Source organism: Symphalangus syndactylus, chromosome 9 (genome assembly GCF_028878055.3).
Source record: "Symphalangus syndactylus isolate Jambi chromosome 9, NHGRI_mSymSyn1-v2.1_pri, whole genome shotgun sequence".
NCBI classification, from domain to species: Eukaryota; Metazoa; Chordata; class Mammalia; order Primates; family Hylobatidae; genus Symphalangus; species Symphalangus syndactylus.
In genome coordinates, this window is record NC_072431.2 from 46,762,212 (window position 1) to 46,785,260 (window position 23,049).

The 23,049-nt window shown below is 38.2% G+C and overlaps 1 protein-coding gene across 4 annotated transcripts in view; it reads right to left on the reverse strand.

Moving 5' to 3' along the window:
* The window catches only part of KCNJ3 (potassium inwardly rectifying channel subfamily J member 3), a 168,019-nt gene extending 152,367 nt beyond the window's left edge, over window positions 1-15,652 (reverse strand). Inside the window, exons 1-2 of one of the 4 annotated variants that reach the window (XM_055292094.2) lie at window positions 13,535-15,641; window positions 3,182-3,398 (exon numbers count right to left, since the gene is read on the reverse strand). In XM_055292094.2, coding sequence (XP_055148069.1) covers window positions 3,182-3,398; window positions 13,535-14,236 — 919 coding nt within the window. In that variant the 5' untranslated portion in view covers window positions 14,237-15,641. Of the gene's footprint in view, window positions 1-3,181; window positions 3,399-13,534 lie in introns of all 4 variants that reach the window. The other 3 variants (XM_055292093.2, XM_063609490.1, XM_055292095.2) reach the window with 3 other exon arrangements.
* Window positions 15,653-23,049: the final 7,397 nt, after the last annotated feature.

Genomic DNA, 23,049 nt, shown 5'->3' on the forward strand with positions numbered 1-23,049 from the left:
TTCCCAGAATAAATCAAGCTCATTCCCAGCTCAGGGCCCTTGCACCAGCTGTTCCACAGCGTCTGCCACGCTCTTCCCACAGACTGGCCCAGAAGGGCCTTCTGGATAGTCAGGTCTCAGCTTGAGTGTGCCCTCTTCAGATCTTCCCTATTAGCCTAAAACAGCCTACAGGAACCCTTTACCCCTATCCCATCACCTTGATTTTCTTATTTATTTATTTATAGGCACAGGGTCTCACTGCGTCGCCCAGGCTCAAGCAATCCTTCCACTTCAGCCTCCTGAGTATTGGTTCCCCACCCCCACTCCCTGCAACACAATCGGATATCTCCCTTATTTATCTGGGTATCATAGTCTGCCACCTCCTTAGAATATAACCCCCCTGAGGAAAGAAATTCTGTCTGTCCGGGTCACCACTATATCTCTAGCATCTCACATACTTTCAAGCACACAACACACATTCGATACATACTTATCTAATACATGAGTGACTGAATGATGAAAAGCTGTTTTTTAATGCTAAATATGATAGAAAGTTACATCAGCTAACTTTATTCACAAAGTAGTGAAAAGTTTATTCACAAGATAGTAAGAAGTAAAAACAGTATTCTTGTTCCCTGAAACAATCCTATAAGATCATATTTGTCTTGTTCTAGGCAATACATATTATGAGAAAGTAAAGTTGATTGTGAATGAAAGGATAAAGGAAGAAACATCCTTAAAGATGAAACTAAATAAATCTCAGTAAATTATCAGATGGACATAAAAATGTCTTTGTTATTTTTACCAGGCTCAGGGAGGTCTGGAAATATACAGAGATTTTATAGAGTTTGAACAGTGTGGGATTTAATTAGTTAGGGCATACACACAAACAAAATGTCAGATAAATTTTCCACAAAATAAATTCTATAAATTATGAGTAATGTTTTTCTTATTTGTTTTGCTATATTAGATCTAGAAAACAGGCTTAATTAAGAGGTTAAGAGGAAGTGGACTTTAATCTCTTCTCCATAAAAGGCAATCTCTAAATGAGAAATTCAATCTCCAGCCAAGTTTTCACATTTTCTGTGGAAAGTATTGTCTTCCAGCTTATTATTTTTTTTAAGGCAGGAGGGAGGAAGTGGTAAAATAACATCTATAATTCTAATAAACAATTTATGTTATAAAACTCTTTACAATCTCATGTAGGATATTACGTACTAACCGTGATCCTCCTCTGAAAAATAGGTAAAATTTATAAACAACCTGCTTCAATATCCCTTAAGATTCCATGTAGGAGCCAAAAATCAAAAGAATGAATAAGGATACTGCAGACATATTCAAATTGAGAGACATTCTACAAAATACCCGGCCTAATTTTTCAAGTATATTAAGGTTAAGAAACACAAAATAATGTTGAAGAACTAGACCATCTTTAGACTGTGATTTTATAGAAAAATGCATTCGCTCCTAACAAATATATTCAGTATTTAGGGAAAAACAGAAATGAATGAACGGGTAGGTAGATAGATAAGTAGATAGATAGATCTAATAAAACATTTTTAAGGCTGTCAAGTGAAACAAAAATGCATTAATGTCAGTGATGAGAATAATAATAAGCAATTGGTAAACTATAAGCAGATGTATGAAAGAAAGAACCATATGTACGCCATAAGAAATAAACCAATAAAAATGGCAACATCTGTTTTTAAGCCCTAATACATTACTACTTTAATAAATGAGATGAGTAAAAATGGAAATGTAAAGATTTCTTGGACTAAGAGCCTTTATAAATTGGTTATACTTTTTACCAATATGTGGTATTTCAAAAAATATTATGATATTTGAATTATAAGTTGAAAAAATGAATGGGAGCTTTCAATCATAAAATAGTGTGCAGAAATAAAATTTCATATATAGATTAATACATTAAATCTTTTTTCACTGCTCTTAAAATCGTAATAATAATAGTGCTTCAGTAACTAATAATAGTACTTCAGTTTAAATACTACAAGCAGCTTTGAGGTGGTTATTATATCATCCTCACTTTGAAGAGAAGGAAAAGAAGCTTTAAGAGAGTAGATATATTGCGTAAATTTCAGATAGGTGTTATGTGACAGACATGCTAAAATTACGATGACTTGCCTCCCTCTATTACTTGGACAATACTGACTGTTACATAATTGAGGATCTTCCACCTTGGTATAAAGCTTGAATTTAACTGTAGTATTGCCAGTGCTAATTTCTATATTGCTATAGTTTATACATAATCACTAGCATTATATAATTCAGATGATACTGGCAGAAAATAATTAAAAGCTAAAATATTTATTGTCTTCTCAGTACTTGTAGAAAGTATAGAACTCAAAATACACACACACACACACACACACACACACACATACGTACACATACAACTATATGGAAACTACGTTATTAATCTCAAACATCCAGTAGCTTCCAAACTAAGCAATGTTTAGGCCCCAAATAATATGCTCATAACTATTGTTTATTTCCTTTGTCAAGTGTCCTCAGAAAATAGCAAATAGTATTGGGGGCATACCAATGTTATATTGCATGTTAAGGAAAAACATGTAGCACATAGCTATACAGGAGCAGAAAAAGAATAAAAATCTCTTTTTGAAATGAAATTTTGGTCAAGGTTCAGCTGGGGAAATCCGCTGACCCACTTCGAAATTAAAATGCTGCTTTAGCACACACAGCACACACAGACACACACACAGGGAATTTTCCACTGAGGTTGCACATAGTGGATATCAAAGCTCTATCAATGACACCCCAAATCACCATCCCCAAGGCCAGAATATGCATGCTGATTTCAGGCTGCTCACTAATTACCCTACATTTTTTGAGCCTTAAATCTTTAAAGAAAAATCATGATTATAAGAAAGTCAAGTTTGTAATTATAATAGAACATCATAATCTTGATGACTTATAAGAAGTCATCTCACTTTTTTTTACAGTGAGTGTTCCTGAGTTAATATTATGTATGTAACCATCAAAACAGTACATTTTAATTTTCAAAATGGTATCAATTTAATGTTACAAAGAAATAAAAGGCAAATCATTACTTTCATTATTGTAAACTCTGAGTCATTTCGCCCAATTCATGACAGGTACTGTGCATATCATATAATGTCATTATGGTATAAAGAAACTTTATGGCATATCTGTTTTTACTCACCAGTTGTTTCCACAATGCCTTCTAGGATGACGACAATCTCGAACTGTTCAGTTTGCATGCTTCGCTGGGATAGGTCATAAAAGGGGCTTTTGGCATCGATCACGTGGCAAATTGTGAGTGGGGACACAAGAAAAAGTTGATCTGCCCCTGTACTAAAACCTACATCCAGTTCAAGTTGGTCAAGGGGAAGGAACTCACCCTCAGGTGTCTGCCGAGACTAGACAAGCACACAGAAAAAGAGAAGAAATCACCACTTGTACTGAAAATTTCAAGGCAGCCCAACAGTAATTTACATCATTGCCAACATTCTGCACTATCAATCATCTGCAACAAAATCCAAACAAATCATTATGCAACTATGTTCTAGCAAATGGGCCGAAATCCCACATAGCTCATGCGGAACATACATGCATTATTTATAATACACAACTTGCTATAATTACCATTCCCTAACTCATGAGCTTTGGAGAAATGCCTGGTCCAACAATGGTTGTTAGCACAAACTGTGGAACTGAGTGTGCATGTGCTGCTGCTTGACAGCAATCACTGCAGGATAACTCATTGCATGCCAGATATTTTTTTCCCCAACAAAGCAAATAAATAAGTAGGCAATTCTTATGGAGTGTGTTAAAGCTGACAAAGATTGACCATCATTTCGAAAGAGATTTATTGATTACTAAAAAGCAAAACACAACAATTATTTTTTTCAGACTTTCGAAAAGTAACAAACATACATAAAATGGAATAGAAGAGTGAGGATGTTCCCATATTAAGCTATCTTATGTACACAAGAGCTTACATAATAAAAATAAATGGCAGATGTTGTTAGCTAATGGTTTTCAAACTCCTAATAATAAACTGCATTATAAATATTTGCTTCTCTGTCATTTCATGAGTTTTAAAACACAGTGAAAAACTGCACTAAATTGAACTTTCTTTAATCAAAATGCAATTTCAAAAAGCTATACCTGAGAAACACAGTTTAATAAAAGGTTTCTAAGGTAGTGGCATTCAGTTTTGGTAGAAATCACTCTAAAGCTTAATTAAGTAAATTGCTTGCATGCTCGGGTTCTAAGAGAAAATTTAATATGACTATTAAAAATTAGCAAACCATGAGAGTAAAATTACTTATCTTCCTTTTATCTTTATTTTCCATATCTGTTACATATAATAATCATGCACAAGAAAACATATACATTTAATTTATGTAATTATGGGGTAAAATAAAGGCTAGGTAGTTAGGAATTAAACACAGAAAAAATGGGGGGAAGGTGGAGCATGCTGCTGGTCAAATAGGACTTCGATGAATCCAATATATTTTAACAGATTCCATGTAAAACAAATGTAATAACAAAACAATGTATAAGACTGGTCTGCCCAATGAAATGATAGTTTGAAGACAAAATTCTTACTCTCAGAGTTCCAAAAAAATTACATGGGCTTTTTATGTGGAGTACGTGAGTCTGAAAACACTGAGAAATGTGGCTTAGCAACATGTCCTTTGTGGCAAAACAGAATGAAGGGTTCCAAATTGGTGGTGCTTCATTATGGCAGCAATTGTTGCAAAGAGTTTCAACAGGAGATTTAGTCAACTAGAGAGGCTACTTTGTAGTTAGAAATATTCAGGGATATTATTTGTGTAGACAAAATCCTAATGAAAGGGACACTATTTTTCTTCTCTGACTTGTGTGTGGCTGAAAAAATAAGGCAATGAAAAAAATGATTACTGACAAACAAATAAAAGAGCCCATTGAAAAATCTGATGGTGCAAAAATTAAAACAGCAGCTCTAGCAACCAATGTTGGAGAAAACTAGGCGTTTCCAAGACAGCATGAAAAAGCTCCCAAAAGAGCTTTTTTGAGTCACCTGTATTTCTAAATCTATTCTCAAATTAGTAAAATATAAATGAGACCAACATGTTTCCAACTACATGGTTGTATAACAAGAATTGATTAATATAACAAAATAAATGCTGAACACAAAACAAAATTAAAGCAACAAAAACAAAAACCTTGTGTCATTGTTCTCTCACCTACTAAGAAACAGGTGCTATATAAACACAAGGTGGTACTCTGATGTGTATAATTAATTTGGGTCTTTTTGCTGACCATTCTAAGATCTGCTTTTCCTGAACTACATGGCATTGTTGACAATAATAATTCTTTTAGAAACTAAATCTCCCATTTATTCTAAAATAATTTTCCCCAAAGAAGACATATTTTCCCAAATATTATATATGTACACAAATATTAAAATTTGTCTTCCTTTTTCATACATTTGTTATTTATACCTATGCCTCATTCTAAAAGGCTTTAGAGTAAGCTATTAAATTTTATATTCCCTAATCATTTAATAACCCATGGATATAAGTGGCCTAGAAACAGGCAGGCTATCAGGAGGATGACAACTTGGAATAAGAAATACTTTATTTTTACCAAAGTAGTTTATTCAGACATAAGTAATTTTGGCTTAAATATGCATATATCTGTTCCATTCAGACTTAATATACCTTCTGATTTTAAATATTTGCTCTATACACTCAAAATTACACCTGTACTCAAAATTACCCTATCCCCACCCTCCCACCTCAAATACTTTATATCCTATCCAGGTCTTCCTATTATATGACACTTTGGGAAACATGCTTTCAATGCTTATATATTTTTCAGATAAGTGAAATTCTTTACACGTGTATTGAATTCTTTACATCTGTATCCAGTGGGTACTATATAATTTAACCTTTCTTTAAATGACAAAGATGCTACACATATTCACAATTTTATTGTCCAGGTCCTTCTTCCTTTATATTAGGCCACCAAATATTTCAACTATTCATATGTTCACCTCCCTGATTTTTTTCTTCTTTGACTTTGTAGTAGACTGTGGAGCCTCTTAATCACTGAAATTCCATAGACTTTGGCTCAGGTCAAAAGTGAAGGGTGTGGTTATAATGTGGCAGGTGCCTGGAATACTACAATTGTTTGAAGTCTGAGCTTCTGACTACAGCCAAGTTATCTTAGCAGTGTTCAGTCACATGCTTTTGGTGCTCTCAAAACCTATGCATGCTTACCAAATACATTTTCAGAAGCACATACATTCTACTTTAGGCTTCTAAATAATTCTAATCTAGGCCGTCCTAATTCTGGTGCAATTCTGGGGATTTGCAGGAGAAGAAAAAAAGCCTATGAGTTAGTTTTAAATCTCAACTTGTGTAAGAGGAGTGAGAGAATGTTTGAATGTTTGTTCAAGGAACTGTGATAAATACATGTATATGAAAGTGAAAGAAAAAATAAAGACGAGTTATGCATGTGTCTTTATAAAATCAATTTTCTTCTGTAATTTGAGTATATAATACATTGGCACCACTGATATTTCATCAGTTTCATATTATTTAGCAATTAACTACCCTATTTCACTCAGAAATATTTGATAATAAGCAGAATATTTTGAGATAAAAACCAAGTTGACCTTTCTTCATTGTGTCATGTTAAGGATTATGATATAAGAAACTTTCCATTGATAGAGAAATTTGTTGATGATGCAGTTATCTCCTTTAGCTCAATAAACTTTCTAATTCCCAAGGAAACATAGAACCAGGATCGTTTTCTAGATACAAATGTATTAATTGATATGGTCTAGATCAACAATAATTTAAATTATTTTCAAATTCAAAGCGATTGCTAAAAGTTAAGATTTATGCAGTAAATTATTTAAATTTATAAAAAGTTGATTACTAAGTTTGACTTTTAGTTTACAGGAAGATTATTTAGAATCACAAGAATTGTGGAATAAATAAAGTAAAAGAGAAGTTTAAAGAAAGACAGTGAATAAAAATGATTAATTCTTGAAAATTTAGAAGATAATTTGAAAAAAACCTTGGGTTGAGAATGACTTCCATACAACTTCTACTTTCAATTTTATAGGATCTTGGGAAGGAAATAAAGGTCTTTCCACCATTTTAGTAGATCCTGTTGATTGCATTACAAAAAATTCTGGGAGTTCTAAAAATTGAAGAAATCTAGAGCTTAAAATGTGTTTAAATAAATTAATTGTTTAACTGTCCAAAAAATTATAATGTGAACATTAGGTATTTTTCGATAATTCCGTACAATGTTGGTTGTGGCAATAATTTTGAAGTTACTTATAATACATATATCATTTAATAATATTTCAATTATTCACATTTCCATTATATGTAAATGCTCTATGTGTAGAATTTAAGGGTTGTGTCACATTTTATAGTCATTTATACTAATTTCAAAGAAGCAATTCAAGTCAAAGGCCTTTGAACTTCCTTAGAGCCCCAAAAGAGGCCTACAAGATAATCAACTACAATTCTGACTGTAGGTGGAAAAAGAATCAAAAGTCACAGCTGCCTAGAAGGGATCATCATTGTCATGTATTTTGCCGACAAACAGTCTTCATATTACAGAGGACAACTGTTAAGTGCTTATTCAAAGACAGACAGACACACACATACATATACATACATGATCCTAGGATATACATTTAGCACTGCCCTGGCACAAGCGGATCCACATTTGGCCCCCCTCCTTCTGGTGGATATATGGCCAAGTGTCCACATTCGTTTGTCAAGGACACATTTCGCCAATGCAATCCATATCTTTGCTCCCTCTCTCTCTCCCGTCCCTCTAATGTGTAACTATGTTCTTTCCTAGCTTGGAGTGAGGCTTAAGGAATTCTGAACAGCACATTAAATCACTACTGTCCTACACTATAGATTTACCTCTATCATATTCTAAAGTTTGATCCATGCCTAACCACCTTTCACAAGTCCTTGCTGGAAAAGGGCCCACAGGGCCAGTGGTCTGGGAAGGAAAGGAAAGACGGAGAGAGCAAGCCATTCTTGCCTACCACCTCCCCACCATTTTATCTGTAACTTCACTTATCCTCTTTATATGTGTAATATGCATTTATGTGTGTGTGTGCATGCTGAATATGTGCTGCAGTCATAAAGAAAATTACATGGAATGAGGTCAGGGTAATATCTGGAAACTAACATCGGGAAATGAGCCAAACGTAGGTACCAGAATCAGGAACAAAAGTACCTTGTGACCCAAAGCAGTTAGGGCAATGGCTTTGGTGCCCAGACCAAAATTTAAGTAGTCAGGTGGAGGGGAATATAGACCTAGAATTTTATTGACATTATCTACAATTACATTTTACATTTATTTGGACTCCTTAAGCTTGAAACTCCATGAATACTCAGAAGGAAAAACTATGACCCAATGTCAAGTCCAAAATAAGGATTTTTAATGCTGAGCCAATTAACCCACAAAAATATGTTCAATTTTATGAAAAGAACATTTCTTACAGAATGCAATGTAATTTATCTTATAATAGATTATGTGAGGCTTTCATACCATTCAAATGAAAGAGCAGCTTTATAACTTCTTGAGGGCCTTTGTGGCATTTATAATAACTGAGCACAGGCTTCGTAACCCTACTTGCACATTTCCTCCTACTCACCAGACACCCTCCAATCTATTCAATGCTTCTTCCTGCTTCGCTTTATCATTTGTTCTTACCTACTGCTGTTTATTTACGGGTCTTTATGCCTCTAATTTCTGTTCACTTTTTATTCCCTGAGCACAATCCACCCTTTACTTTTCAGGAATAATATTAAAAATAAAAAACAAAACTAAACAAAATATATTACCACTATTTTAAAAAGAATAATAATTATGTATTTTTAGAAGGCAAGTTCTATACTTCTTAGAGAATTAGTATACTTGTGTCAGAGAAAGAAAAACTAGACTAAATAGGAACTGTGCTAATTTTAAGGATAAAATGAATCTACCTGAAGAACTCACCAACCAATACAGGACCTAGCTCCTGAGCATTCTGAGGTACTCAGCTTTAGACCTCTTGAATATTTTTACTAATGGCTTAGATGATGTTCAGAAGAACAGGGCTTTTACAAATATAGATATTCATTTGTGGATTTTATTTTTGGAAAGGGAGGTAAATAATTGTCTCATGATTAAAAATAAAGTTCAAATTGGCCACGGTCAACTGGTGAAGAGTCAGTTATAAAATTAAGATCATACTGAGTCAAAAACATAATCACATTTCAGTGCAAGATATAAAATGAAAGCAAACCTATAAATATATGAGAAAACTGCAGGAATCCTGTGATTCAGGAATCGTTGTGGTTAGATTAGCAAAATGTTAGGACATATGAGGAGGATAAAGAGCTTAATGGTCTTTCAGACCACCATTTTTTTTTTATTGCATCTGCACTTGGTAATAGTCATATCGAGAAACAAGACAACATCCAATTTGGAATATATGTGGAGGATATGTATACACACACACACACACATATATATTTATATATGGAGGATAAAAGAAGGTGAGCACAAAAATAACATACGTGATGTTAGAAGAGGAAAGGAATGTACTCTATTACCTTCTGACAAGTGAAAGTGAAGGATTGCACAGCTGACCTCGTAGGAAAGAAAGAGGATGCCTATTGGCAATAAATAGAACTATAAAGAAGTAACATGCTTCCAGAAAATTAATCCTTACCTTTTTGTTTCAAAATATGAATGCAACCATAGTTTATTTTATGTTTACTTTATGTAAAAAATGTGTGCCGACTGGATGAATATAACCATATATATGATGGCATTGAGATAATAAATTTGTAATTTCTTGAACAGTGTATCAAAGAATAGTAATTAATTCTTGCCCTAACAAGTTGTATGCCTAGGTCTATCAACCATTATTATTAGGTTGGTAGAAAGGAGTAAGTAAGACTTCCAAATCCTTTAAACCCAGCACTAAACTATAGGGTTCAACATTACAACTACTGGTCTCAACTCCCTAATCCAGGCATTTTTATAAAAACTTTCAGTTGGATGACATATTAACTTAGCATAGCCATGATACTAGTTAGTCCCTATTTTCTGGGTAAAGCAAAAAGAGAAAAGAAGACAACTAAAATAAATGGAAAATTCAAGTAAAAATTCAATATGGGGAGAAGAGGAAGAAAGAATATTCATCTTAAAAGACCTATCTATAGCTATATTTATAATTCAATCACAGATTTGAATGAGGAACTTCAAACTATAGCCTTTGATTTTTATTTAATCTACTTTCTTTTTTTATGAGTAGCAAAAGGACTGACCCCTCCAGGCATAAAGTTGAAAGATCTATATTTGACTACTGAAAGAAATTTTAGTGTTTGTAAGGCTGGAAGACAGAAATAGAGATGAGATGAAGTGTGCTTTCAAATAAGTGAAAAACATGATAAAAATTAGGAAAATAAGTTTTACAAAAAACTTCTGTCAAAAGTTAGGCATTTAAAAACTATTATACATGAGAAATTTCATAACAGAAAGCATTAGAAAGCCATGCCCGTGTTCTTATTGTCTCCCCAAGAATCAAAAAGTGCTTTATAATTATTAAATAGAAGTTTTACACTTATCTAAAGAAGCGTTTATTTAGCAAATAAGAAAACAGCAATAGAAAAATTAGTAAATTAAATTAGGTAATGGGAAAAGAATACATGCACTATAGTTACTAGCATTAAATATTATAATGGATTTTGTTGCCTTAAAAATTCTACACATTCTGCATTAAAGACACATAAATTTTGCATTTAAATTGTTAAATGGAGGTTAAAAGGGGGAAATTGTGTGTAATATTTAATAAGAATAATGTATAAAACCGATAGGGACATATTATTACTTCAAGATTTTGGTATAGCTTCTATTTAAAAATACAGTTGACTGTTTTAGGTCACTTTATCTCTGTTCCTAAGAGAAAATGAGAGCAATTTGTTAAAGGCAAATCTTCCCTCTAATTTTTCTGAATGTTATTATTTCCCCCAATAAAACATGACTCCTTTTTAATGAAGTCTAAGGAATAACAAGAGCTACAATAATTCATTTAAATTACCATGGCTACAGGAAAGATTAACTTTGAACAAGCTACGCTAACTGGCTAGTTGAAGAGCTACTCACGGATCAACCCTCTCCCTTCACAAAAAACTGGGAAGAATTTCACCATAATTTTGTTTAAATATAAATTGATGCCACAGGTAAATCGTGTTTACTTCTAGCACTGGCATCTTCCTAACAAATCAAAAGTAAAAGACTTTATAAGAATATTATATGTATTGTTTTAACTAGATGTTTTTATCACCTTGTGTTAATATAGCACCTTGCTCCAAATTTGTCAACAGTATACATCTTTCATCTTTTTAACTAGGATACTCTTTATGGTATATGTGGTACATTTCCTTAGGCAGAAAAATTATTATCAGTACCCTGCAGCAGTGTAGAGACTGGGTGCTTCAGAATCATTGTACCTTTGTATTAAGAAAATAAACAAAAGCTAACATATAGGTTAATTCTAATTATGACTGGCTTTGTTGAAATAAAATGTGATAAAATCTATAAACATCAAAAATATGTTGTCTGGAAAAGACATCCGTAATAAATAACCTTAAATGTTTAAAAAACTAAAGAATGTCTATAAAGAACCTTTAATGTCTAATTTTCTATTTCCATTACATCAGTTAACATTGTAAACTACTCTTCAGTAAGTCTCAAAGTGATACATAAATATGGATTGCTTGAACAGAAACCTCGCCACTATACTAACAAAGTATTTCTATCTGTCTAGTAGGCCTAACCTAAAGAAACAGGTGCTATATTGTGGTCTATGCAAAGATAAAGACACATACAGTTACTATTGTAATAAACATCTGCAACACAACTGCTCAGCTTGATCTGACAAACTGCTTGGTTCAAACAGTGGTCAATAACAATACGCTAAGTTAAATTTTAAAAAATTGTATGCAGTTCATTGAAATTAATCATATATGAATATGATCTACCCAAATTATTTATTCATAGTTAATGAACATTTACATCAGAACCAGGTTGATAATTTTCCACTGTGGTGTACAAAATGTAGTTTATTTACTGTATGCAGCACAGTAAATAGGCATATGATATGAAGTGACAGGACAAGTGAACTGCTTTAATTTAAACACTTTACTGAGCAACTTGGTCAAGGATAATTATGGTAAGATCTTGTAAGTGAATAATGAAAATGACACAAGAGCAAAACTTTTTAAAAGCACATTGGATCCCTTTTAACTACAACATTAAGTTGGGGCTGTGTAAAACAGTATATATTTGGGGAGTGGAAATTGAAATTTCAAAGGCAAAATCTCAAATATTGATCAGATTTTCATTTTATTAATACTAAATTCAGACTCTGGCTTCAGTTCTCTACACAACCTCAGATAAATATTGTTCATTGTATGAACTATTTAAGGTCATTTTTTCAATTTATGAACATCTGAAAACTACTAAGACAAATCCCTCTAGGGAAAAAAATGAATTGTAAATCACACACGGAGACAAACAACTGGGCTTTAAGCCTTCCTTCCCATACTCTAATTGAATGAGTGATTAAGAAGGACTTCTCTTGTTTGTGGTGGTGCCCTCTAACGACTAGACGGACCTTGCTTTAATAACCACTCCATGTGCAATTTGTTTTAGCATTTACACCGCTGATGGTAGGAAGCAATCTTCTTTAATGGATGCTGAAAGCTTCAAGTGAAATCTATAATTGACAAAGGCTTCACAGAAACAGGCAATTAAGAATAAAATTAACAAGAGGCTCTACAGGAAAAGCACTCAAGCTTTCAAAGAATACTTCTCCAAGAAAATATTTAGTAAAAATAAAAATTTAAAAGAACCAAATGTGGTTTCTTCCACTTTATTATCTGCTTCTTGTATCTGTGTGTTTGTTAAAAAGATGACCACAGAGTTAAAGTCATTGGGTCTAGAGGAGTAATCCGCCTCCTAATATTATTTATTAGGGGGAAAAAAAGGAAAGAAAAAAAAAAGAAAAGCCCATCGTGAAAGTTGAGGCAAGTTCAGCACCTATTTCTTCAAAATAGCTGTTCAGTTGAGTTCTAGTACCTCGCATTGAATGGGGTAGTGTGTAGACAACAAATAAAATCGCTCTGAATAGCGAAGCAACAGGGCCAGGAAGGCGAACAGGGCACTAATTGCCCTCATGGCTCCAGGAGCCAAAACCAGTCCTCACGTGTTACCAGTCCAGTAAGTGATACAAGCAGATCCGAAATGACGAATATAAACAAGAGCACGAGAGTGAGTGGAAAAGGAACAGAACTGTCAACCGCATTCTTTGCCCAGTCCTCCAACCCCCAACCCCCCAAAAGGAAGTTTACCTGTGGCTATAGGTAGAACCAGGGGAGGGGGCCCGGGCCGGTTCTCAGACGAGTTACTCCGCGGGTTTGGGGGACGCAGGTCTCCCGGTGGGGAAGGGGCGGGGAGCACTTACTTTGAGCAGCTTGCAGCGGATCTGCGCGGAGACCATGTGGCTGTTGCGCAGGTTGCCCACCCGGAACATAAGCGTGAGTTTTCCGTCCCTCATGGAGATCACCGCGTGCTCGCTGAACATGAGGGTCTCGGCGCGCTTCTTGGGCTGGGACATCTTGATGAACATGCAGCCGATGAGGAAGGCGTCCACGATGGAGCCAAGGATGGACTGGAAGAGGAAGAGGATGATGCCCTCGGGGCACTTGTCTGTGATGTATCGGTAGCCATAGCCGATGGTGGCCTCGGTCTCGATGAAGAAGAGGAAGGCAGAAGGGAAGTTATAGACATTGGCCACGCAAGGCGTGTAGTTACCGACGTGGGCTTTGTTCAGGTCGCCCCGAGTGTAGGCGATCACCCACCACATGGACGCCATGAAGAGCCAGGCCACAGTGTAGGTGAGAATGAAGATGAAGAGATTCCAACGCCACTTGAGGTCCACCAGCGTGGTGAAGAGGTCCGAGAGGTAGCGGCTTGTCTCGCTGCCCAGGTTGCCGTGCTGTACATTGCACCGGCCGTTCTTGTCCACGAACCGCTGCCGCTTCTTCTTGGGCACAAGCTGCTGCTGAGGGTCCTGGCCTGGCCCCTGGGGCTGCAAGCCCGAGCCGCTGGACGATGTGGTCACTACCTGGTAATCGTCCCCAAATTTCCTTCGGAGTGCAGACATAATACGAAGGGGCGAGCCAGATTCAAACGCGAAGCGAAGGCGCAGGAGCTGGGCGCTGCAAACTAGCACCAATAAGGAGGTGGGGGCGGGGGAGGAAAGGGGGCGAAGCGAGCGCTCCTGGGTGGGGGGCGCACCCGGCAGGTAGCTGCGGTCTCTGCCCCCTGCAGACGCCTCTCCTTCTCCCTTGGGACGGAGGCTTTCTTTCCAAGGTGAGTCTTTAAAAAGTGCTCTCCCGCACTGAAGGCAGGAGGGATGCAAGGAACAGGAACCCAAGCGCAATTTTGCCTCCAAGCTTCCCGAAGCTCCTGTTTTCTTTCCCCACCACCGGCATCCCGGGTCACCTCTTGACTCCCCACGGCCCTCCTGATTATCCTGCAGTACCCCCAAACTGACTGCTTAAAATTAATGAGTTGACAAGCGAGTCCCAACCCACCTGCCAACTCGCCGGCTGCCTAAGAAGCTGCCTTTACCTGCCTGGACCAGACCCTCCCCCCTCCCCGCCGCTCCCCAATCTCCCGCCCCGTGGGACCGCTCCCCGCACCCCCAGCGCACCTGTCTCCTATCTTTTAGCCAAAATCCCGCCCAAAGGCATGTCTGCCGGGCACTGGTGCAACGCCCCCTACCCACGCCCTCCGGGCTCAGATTCCCGGGTTCCGGACTCCAGAGACCTGTTCGCCTGGCGTCCCCCGACCGCCGAGTTTCCGCAGGCGCCACCGGGGCCCTCCGGCGGACCCTCAAGGGCCCGCAGGCCGCCCCCGCGCTCAGCTGAGACACGGCAGTGCGCGAAGCCTGGGCACTCACCCAGAGGGAGAGGGCAGGAGGCGGCGCAGCGGGCGGTAGCGGCAGCCTGGCCTCGCACTCTGCGCTCACGGCTGTTTTCCTCGTTCCCACTTTTCCTGGTGTACCACGATGGGCGCCAATGCAGGTCCCCCAAGCTCCGCACCTCCCTGAGGGCACCGCGCTGTCCCTGCCAGAAAGATCCTTGGCGCACAGAGCACAGAATGACTCGAGCGGGGGCTCGTGGGTTCCTTGGCGCTGTGCCCTCCTTCCAGGCGACAGCGGTGCTGCTGGACGGGGTTCGAGCCTTGGGCTGCCGGTCAGACTTTCAGGTTAAACAGTAGCGCCGCTCTAGCTTTTCCTCTGCCTCTTCCTTCTTCGGTCCCCCACTCCTTGTCAGCGCCTCGGTGGCCCCGGGCGGAAGACGAGAGGCGCAAGCCGGGGCAGCAGGAATGTGGTGTGTGTGGTGGTGCGTGTGATCAGCTGCAGAGCCGCGCTAGCCCCGCCTGTCCCTGCCTTCCCCCGCTGCTCCACCAGCCTGAATTGCACCTCCGAGCCTCAGTTGAGCCTGCAGTGTCTGGCAGCTCAGGAAAAGCGAGCCCCTCCAATGAGAAGAGGCTCTAAATCTGCTCCCAAACGCCCGCCAACTCTCCTTCCTCGCCCCCTGCATCAGTCAGAAAGCCCCCAGTAAAAAGCAAATGCTGCTCTCTGAAGGAAAAGAAGTATAATATGTCTCTATAACTGGGCACTCGTTTAAACGGATGCCTGGATTTGGGGTTGCATCATAAACAGAGGTCCCAACTGGCTCTGAGATAGGCATATTCAGAACTCAAAGTTGCAGGAAGCAGGAGGGGTCTTAGGATGAGAACAGAAAGGAGAGAAACACTAATAGAAATCCTTTCTGGAAATGGCTCTATTAGAAAGGCTCAGAATATCTAGAGTTAATGTGTGCCTATAATTGAAGGAAGAAGGCTGGATTTTAATGGCCTCAGCCTGGCAGTTAACTTAATGGACGGGCAAAGTGCAGAAATAGCTAATAGAGTGCCCATGAGTAAATACCAGCTTGTTTACCACATTTCACGTTTGCTTTAAAATGCCATGCTATCTTAAGACATATTTCAGTCAGCCCAGATACATGAAGTTGATTTTGTTGGAAAATCATCAAATCATGGCATTATAAAAGCAAAAGGCTGCTATAAGATTCCCATGGAAAGGAAAATAAGTACATAATTACTCTATGCATTCTCTGCCAATAGGTACTCCTCTCTACCTCTCTACTTATAAACCAACTGCAGGAAAGTGCATGTCAGGTTGTCAGCCATAAGCAGGGGACTCTTTCACTGTTATTTGGTTAAAACATCTATCCTCAGTTACAGATGCTTCTCCTGCCAGTTCGCTGATAAAAGGTCAGTAACTATCTGTTTGTTCTCTTAAAATTACATAAGAAGGGAAAGTGACACGGTGGGAAGTGGAAACTTCTCTGGTCCTAGAATCATAAGACCTGATTTGAGTCGCATCTGTGCCATTTACAAGCTGTGTGACCTTGAGCAAGTAGCTGAACAACTTTGAGACCTAATTTTCTCCCCTGAGAAATTGGGAGTTTAAACATTTTCCTAGTGTTGGTATGAAAAAAAGAGAGTAAACGTGGTTTTTTTATTTCTGCTATGAAGGATGTTATATAGTGGGCTATAAAGTTGCAACAAGGCCAAGAAGAGATTACAAATGAGCTTTTGGAGTTGGCAGCATGCTGCGAACTAACACCTATATTCTCATCTCATCTCTGACTACTCTCCCCCAAGCTCATTATGCCCTTGGCAGCCTGGCTTCTTTCAATTCCTGATACACACCAAAGCATAGCTCCAGCCCTGGGCCTTTGCACTAGGTCTGTTCCCTCTACCTAGAAAGTTCTTGCTCTGCCGCTCCATGTTGCTCGCTCCTTCACTCATTCAACTCTCAACCTAAATGCATCCTTCTCAGGGAAGCCTTCCCTAGCATCTCAGGTATTCCCATCACATCAACCTTATCTATGTTCCTCATCACACTTTTTTTTTTAGCTACCATTTTCTTCATTTGTTTGTTGTCTTTCTCTTCCACCATTATCAGTTGTAGAATGTAAGCTGTACAAGAGCAAGGGCCTTGTCTGTCTTGTTCTCTGCTATGTCTCCAATACCTAGAAAAGTATCACACACTAGGTCCACAATAAATATTTATTAGATCAATAACATGTGCCAGTCTATATCACTGGAAACTTTACATGCATTGAAGCCCTCTGAGTAATATGGAATTAAATAAAAGTAATGACTAAATCAGATCACTTATATGGCAATATAAAAAACATGTAAGTTTTTGTTAAAAAAGAGTAATACTTCCTATGCTCTTTAGCTTTAGAAATGATACTGAATCGGGTTCCAAGTCTTTTTTATTGTTATTGCTGCAATATCTCTCATAATTCCCCCTCTCTTTAAAAAAATGTCACTACTCTTCTTCAAATTCTCATTTCAAGTTAGGCCCAACTCAAATAACTTTCTTGTCTTTATTTGGTTTTCCTCTCCTGCAGACTGCCCGGGATAGTAGTACTAGATCTCTCACCTTAAACCATGTGTTTAGTATTGTTATAGAAAATAAAAGTTCTCCAGTTATTTCATCTGGAAGATCTTAAAACATTCCCACTTTTTGAAAAACACTTTTTCATGAAAAACCTTTGCCATTTTCTAGCAACCAAATTTATAAACAAGTTTATACTTCAGGAGACATGGTCTAGTCTAATCCTCTCATTTTATAAGTGAGGAAACTGGGGATAGAAGGGCAAAATAACTTTTCAATGTCACAGAGTTGATAACTGGAAACAGATTTGACCACAGAACAATATGACTGTAGAACCTGGATGCTCTGCCGTCCCTTACCAGGTAGTGGCAGAGTAGGAAAGGAGCCTAGGATTCCTGATTCGTGGCAAAGGCCTTCTTCCTTTATAGGCCTAGCTTCTCATGCAGGTGAAATCTAAGATTCTCCAACATATGGCATAATCTAGCTTTCCAAATTATCTCCCACCTTCCTTTTAATGGGCACTTTGCTCTAGCCAACTTTGACTATTAGGTATTTCTCAAATATGCCCTATATTATCTTCATTTGCTCACTTTTTTCTCATCACTTAGAATATCTTTTTTCTACACCTGCCAAGTTCAAATAATAGGCAATAGTATGTAAGGAAAGGGAAGGATTTCTTCATATTTTATTTCTATTGATGTCATGAAGTTTTTCCCTATACTCTCACTAAGAGTAATATATCCCTCCGTTGAACTCTCATTTCCCTAGATGTGCAATGTGGCATTTTTCACATTCTAACTGGTACTTCAGCTTAGAATTTACCAAGATTCCCTCTGATCACCCCGAGCATCGACTTCTTAATAATTTGGTACCATCCGGTATTCCATGATCCAAACTGGCCTTGCACATGATAAACACTTGATAGAGTTTTAGAGAGAACCAAAATTTATTAAGAACCTACTTTAATGTGCCAGGTAATGTGCTTAGAACTGTACAGGTTAGCATTTATATTACATAGATAGAAAGGCAGTGAAGCAGGGATTCCAAAACACATCTACTTATTGTCAAGATTTCTATTCTTTTAATGACACAGTCCTGCCAGGGATATTAAATATTTCTAAGGATGCCATTTTGTCACACTTTAAATGTGACTGAGGCTTTGACCTATTTGTGACATTGAGTTCAACTCCTTGAAAATGTTCACAGATGAACCAAACTCATCTTTTCCTGTGAGGGCAGCTGCTTCCAGGATGAGGTTCTGGAGGGCAGCCAGCCCCGTGGTGCAGAGGCCAGGAGGATGTGTGGGGAATGGATGATAGAAGGCCTCCTAATCAGGTGCTGTCTGATGAACTGAAGTGAAACACTGCAAGCAGAATGGGTCAAAGGAGAGAGAGGCACACAATTTCAGACCAGGCCACAAAGCCAGGAAAGATCTGGAAAATGTAACTGCAGAATACAAAATCATCTGGAGTCTAACATTTAAAGATAGGGTGGTAGATTACGAGAAAACTACCATACAGTTCATGAGGGTGGGGGGGATCAAAGCTATATTTAACAAACTCGGCTAGGAGCAAGCTACATATTTATTCTGCCTGGAAAGTACTTCTGGCAGTGTCTTATTTGCTGTGTCCAAAATTAGTAATATCATGAATAACTATAACTTCAAAAATGAAGAATATGATTCTGTGTTTTATACTAAAAAGGCATGACTTTGTACATGCACTTATCCTATTATGTAACTGAATGGTGTGGGGAAAAGAGTATATCGAATATGAAAGAAAAAACCTCTGCCCCTGAGAAGTCCAAATTCTAAAAATGACTTAATCGGCCAACTGTGACAAAAGCAAGGCTTTGAACATCTCAGTATCCCTGGAGTCTGTCTTCTCGTCATTCACTTATTGCCACTGTGACATACCACGTGACAGTCTGCATGGCCAAAAATATTAATTACTGTCTGGGGAAGATGGTATTATATTTAATACTCCTTTACTCCTAATCCTACCATTCTCCAAAAGTACAATGAAGAGATGGGCAGGCCTGGGGATCTAATGCTTTCATACTTCAAAAGGTGACACGTTCCCATTGCCACCATAAGTTTTGCTATATCTGGGAAGAGGTCACTCTTTGAAATTCTATATGCAATTTTGGGAAATAGAATGGTGTTCCTTTTTTTTACCCTCCTAAAAAAGAATGCTGAAGTTATTTTCTCTCTTGCCAAAAAGAGAAGAAAAAAACGAGAAGGAGAAATCAGTTTGAGATTTGATTGCGCAGACGTGAGAACAGAGGCATTGCCATACCATGGCAGATGACTCATCCAGCCTTTAATCTTGGCTCCAAACCCTGGCCTCTGCCTGAGGATTCAGAGAAAGGCAATATGCCATTCTAACTTGTAGACCATTTATTTAGCAAGGTTTTCCTGACTTAAACCCTCTCTTTACTGCAAAGCTGTACCTTGGAGTATGCTGATTTATGAAATAATAAGGACATTTAAAGTCTTCAAGAGCTCGACATCTGTTTAAAAAGAAATAACTGTTTTATCAGGCCTAAAGTTTTTTTTTGGCAGGGCTTCAAAGAAAAACAACAATTTCCTGTTCTCATCTATGTACATGGAAATTATCCTGAGGATTTCTCCCCTGAGAACACCAATAAAGTCACAGATGTCAAAATATGTATAAGAATTTTGCCTAATTCAGTACAATAAACACCTAATGTGCACAAAGCGTGTATCTAGCACTATGCCAAGGTTTCTGTAGATCAGAAATGAAGACATTATGTCAACAAAATATATTATGACAACATGTATTTTTTCAAAATAATGACAATAATGATAATCAATACAATGTGGTAAGTACCTAAAGGAGGAGGACTGCTTTATTTGCACTCAGAGGAACAAGTGAGTCCCTTCAGAAAATATGGCTCTGGCTAATGGGAGTTTTCCAAACCTATCAAACTGGAATCGCTTACATTTGGTTCAGCATTAAATTATCTCTGCTCAGACTACTTAATTTTATAACTCTGAAAATGGATTTTTAATGACAAGATTTTTAAGAGGTAAGATTTTTACACAATTAGAATAAAATAAGATAATTTGTAACCACGTTATAAAACCTTTCAAACATGTATTAAAATTCTGGGAAAAAATTATAAACAGTAGATTTTAGAGGTGGTAAAATTTTCACTCTAATTTTCTGTGTTTGTATATACAGAAAAGATTGAAATTATTTTTCAATAATTGGAAAACAGTAATAAAACTCTTAAACAATGTTTAAAAAAAGGCAGATAATAATGTCAACACAGCTTATCTGGGAAGCAGATGCTGACAGAAAGTTAAGAGGGGAAGTTTCTTAGGGTTCAATCTTAAGAAAGATAAAAGGCAAAAGAAGAAAATGAAGCAGAGACAGCCTTCACCCCTGATGCAGAGCTGACACCCGTGAAAGGAAAGATGGAGAGGTATAAGAAGAAGAATTGAGTAGAGAGGGACTCAGACTGTGATGTAAATCAGATGTAAGTCAGATAAAGTCTTGGCTAACTAAATGGGAGCTCCCGAGCCCAGCTTGCCCATTAGAAGAGTGCCACATTGAGAAAAGATGGCCTGGTCCTAATGGCCCACCGAGTTGTCAGTGGCTGGGAGCTGCCCTTGTCAGTCCTTGTCTTCAGCTGAATGCTGCTTCAGCTATGGAAAGGTGCTGTAGCTGGAGGCCGTGAGCTAACTGCATGGTCTCCAGCTGAAGGGCAAGCTCTTCCTGAAGGAAGATCCAGTGGCATATCTCCATGGCTGCCAGACAGAGTACAGAAATGGAACTTATCGGTGTCTCTTCAGAAGTTTTGTTACAAATATCCAGAAATATTTCTATAATCTAATCAGCTGGTTATGAATATATGCATTAGACTTTAGTTTTGGTGCAATCACTAGAATTCCATTTTGTGGAATGAGGGGTGACAGGGGTATAGGATATAACCCATAGCCATCCATGTTCATCTTTCTTTGAATGTAATTGGCTAGAAGATATACATATATCTATGTAACTTCCTCTAGCATCCTCCAGCATGGAGGCTGCATTAAGACTGCATGAAGGAGAGGGCGAGAAGGGAGAAACAGAACAGTCGGACAATAGGACAGGTATAGGGAATAAGGGAGAAGCCAGTAAGGCAGGAAAGACCCTCAGTGACAAAGGGGTAGGGAACAGAACTCAAACATTTAATGGCAGGTAACCCAGGTTAGAATGGTGAATATAAAGGGAGAATGGTGAAATGAATTTTCTGAAATTAAATTGCTGTGTTTATAGTTTTTAGCCATGCATTGGAATCACCTCAGGACTCCACTCCCCATCAATTATATATCTGGGGGAGGACTAAGGCATTGGTATTTTTCAGAAGCTCCACTGGTGATTCTGACAGCACAGCTAGGATTAAGAAACTGATCAATGGGAACAGCATGCCTGTTAGCAGAGGAGCTTCCCTGGGAAATGTCACACACAGAAACACCATCAATCTTCCTTCCCCACTCCTGAGATCCCTCATTCTTTGGCACCAGGAGCAGCTGCAATTAGTAAACCCTGGTTCCCTGCTCTCTCACAAATCGCAGGAGTCCAACGTGTGGATATAAACTTTTGTTCATGGGAGGATCTTTCCCTCAGTGGAAAAGCAGGACACACTGTACAGTGACTGCAGTTTCATCCAATGCCACCACCCATGCAGGCATAAATAATGAACATGGATGGGGGAGTCTGGAGCTGCTGAATTGTAAAGCTCATAAATGTTTAAACTTTTTTCACTAATAATATTTCTGCTTTCTGTGTATGTGTATGTAGAAGTTCTGTTTTTATAATTCTCACCACTTTGCATCATACTTTCCAGGAGGAAGGAAGAACACAAAAATTAAAATTCTCACAAAGGCTACCGTTAAGCTAGAGGAAGACCACATCACTGTGTGTCCACAAAGATACAGAGCCAGGCTGGCTTCAGCCATGCTGGTCATCTGCTCTATATAATACAATTATTTAGAGACGGTGGGTAGAGAACAACTACAGAAAAAAAAAAAAAAAAAACTGCTAGAAACTAGAATGTCATTTTTACACACTCATTTGTAGAATTCCTCCCAGTTTTTACTCAAGGGAACGTTAAAATGATTTTCATTTGGGGAAAGAACTGTTTTTAGTTTACCCTATAAGATGGACACTGAAACTCACCCACTTTCTTTTTTTTTTTTTTTTTTTTTTTTTTTTAAGACGGGGTCTCGCTCTGTCTCCCAGGCTGGAGTGCAGTGGTGCGATCTCGGCTCACTGCAAGCTCCACCTCCCGGGTTCACGCCATTCTCCTGCCTCAGCCTCCCGAGTAGCTGGGACTACAGGCGCCCACCACCACGCCTGGCTAATTTTTTGTATTTTTAGTAGAGACGGGGTTTCACCGTGTTCGCCAGGATGGTCTCGATCTCCTGACCTCGTGATCCGCCCGCCTCGACCTCCCAAAGTGCTGGAATTACAGGCGTGAGC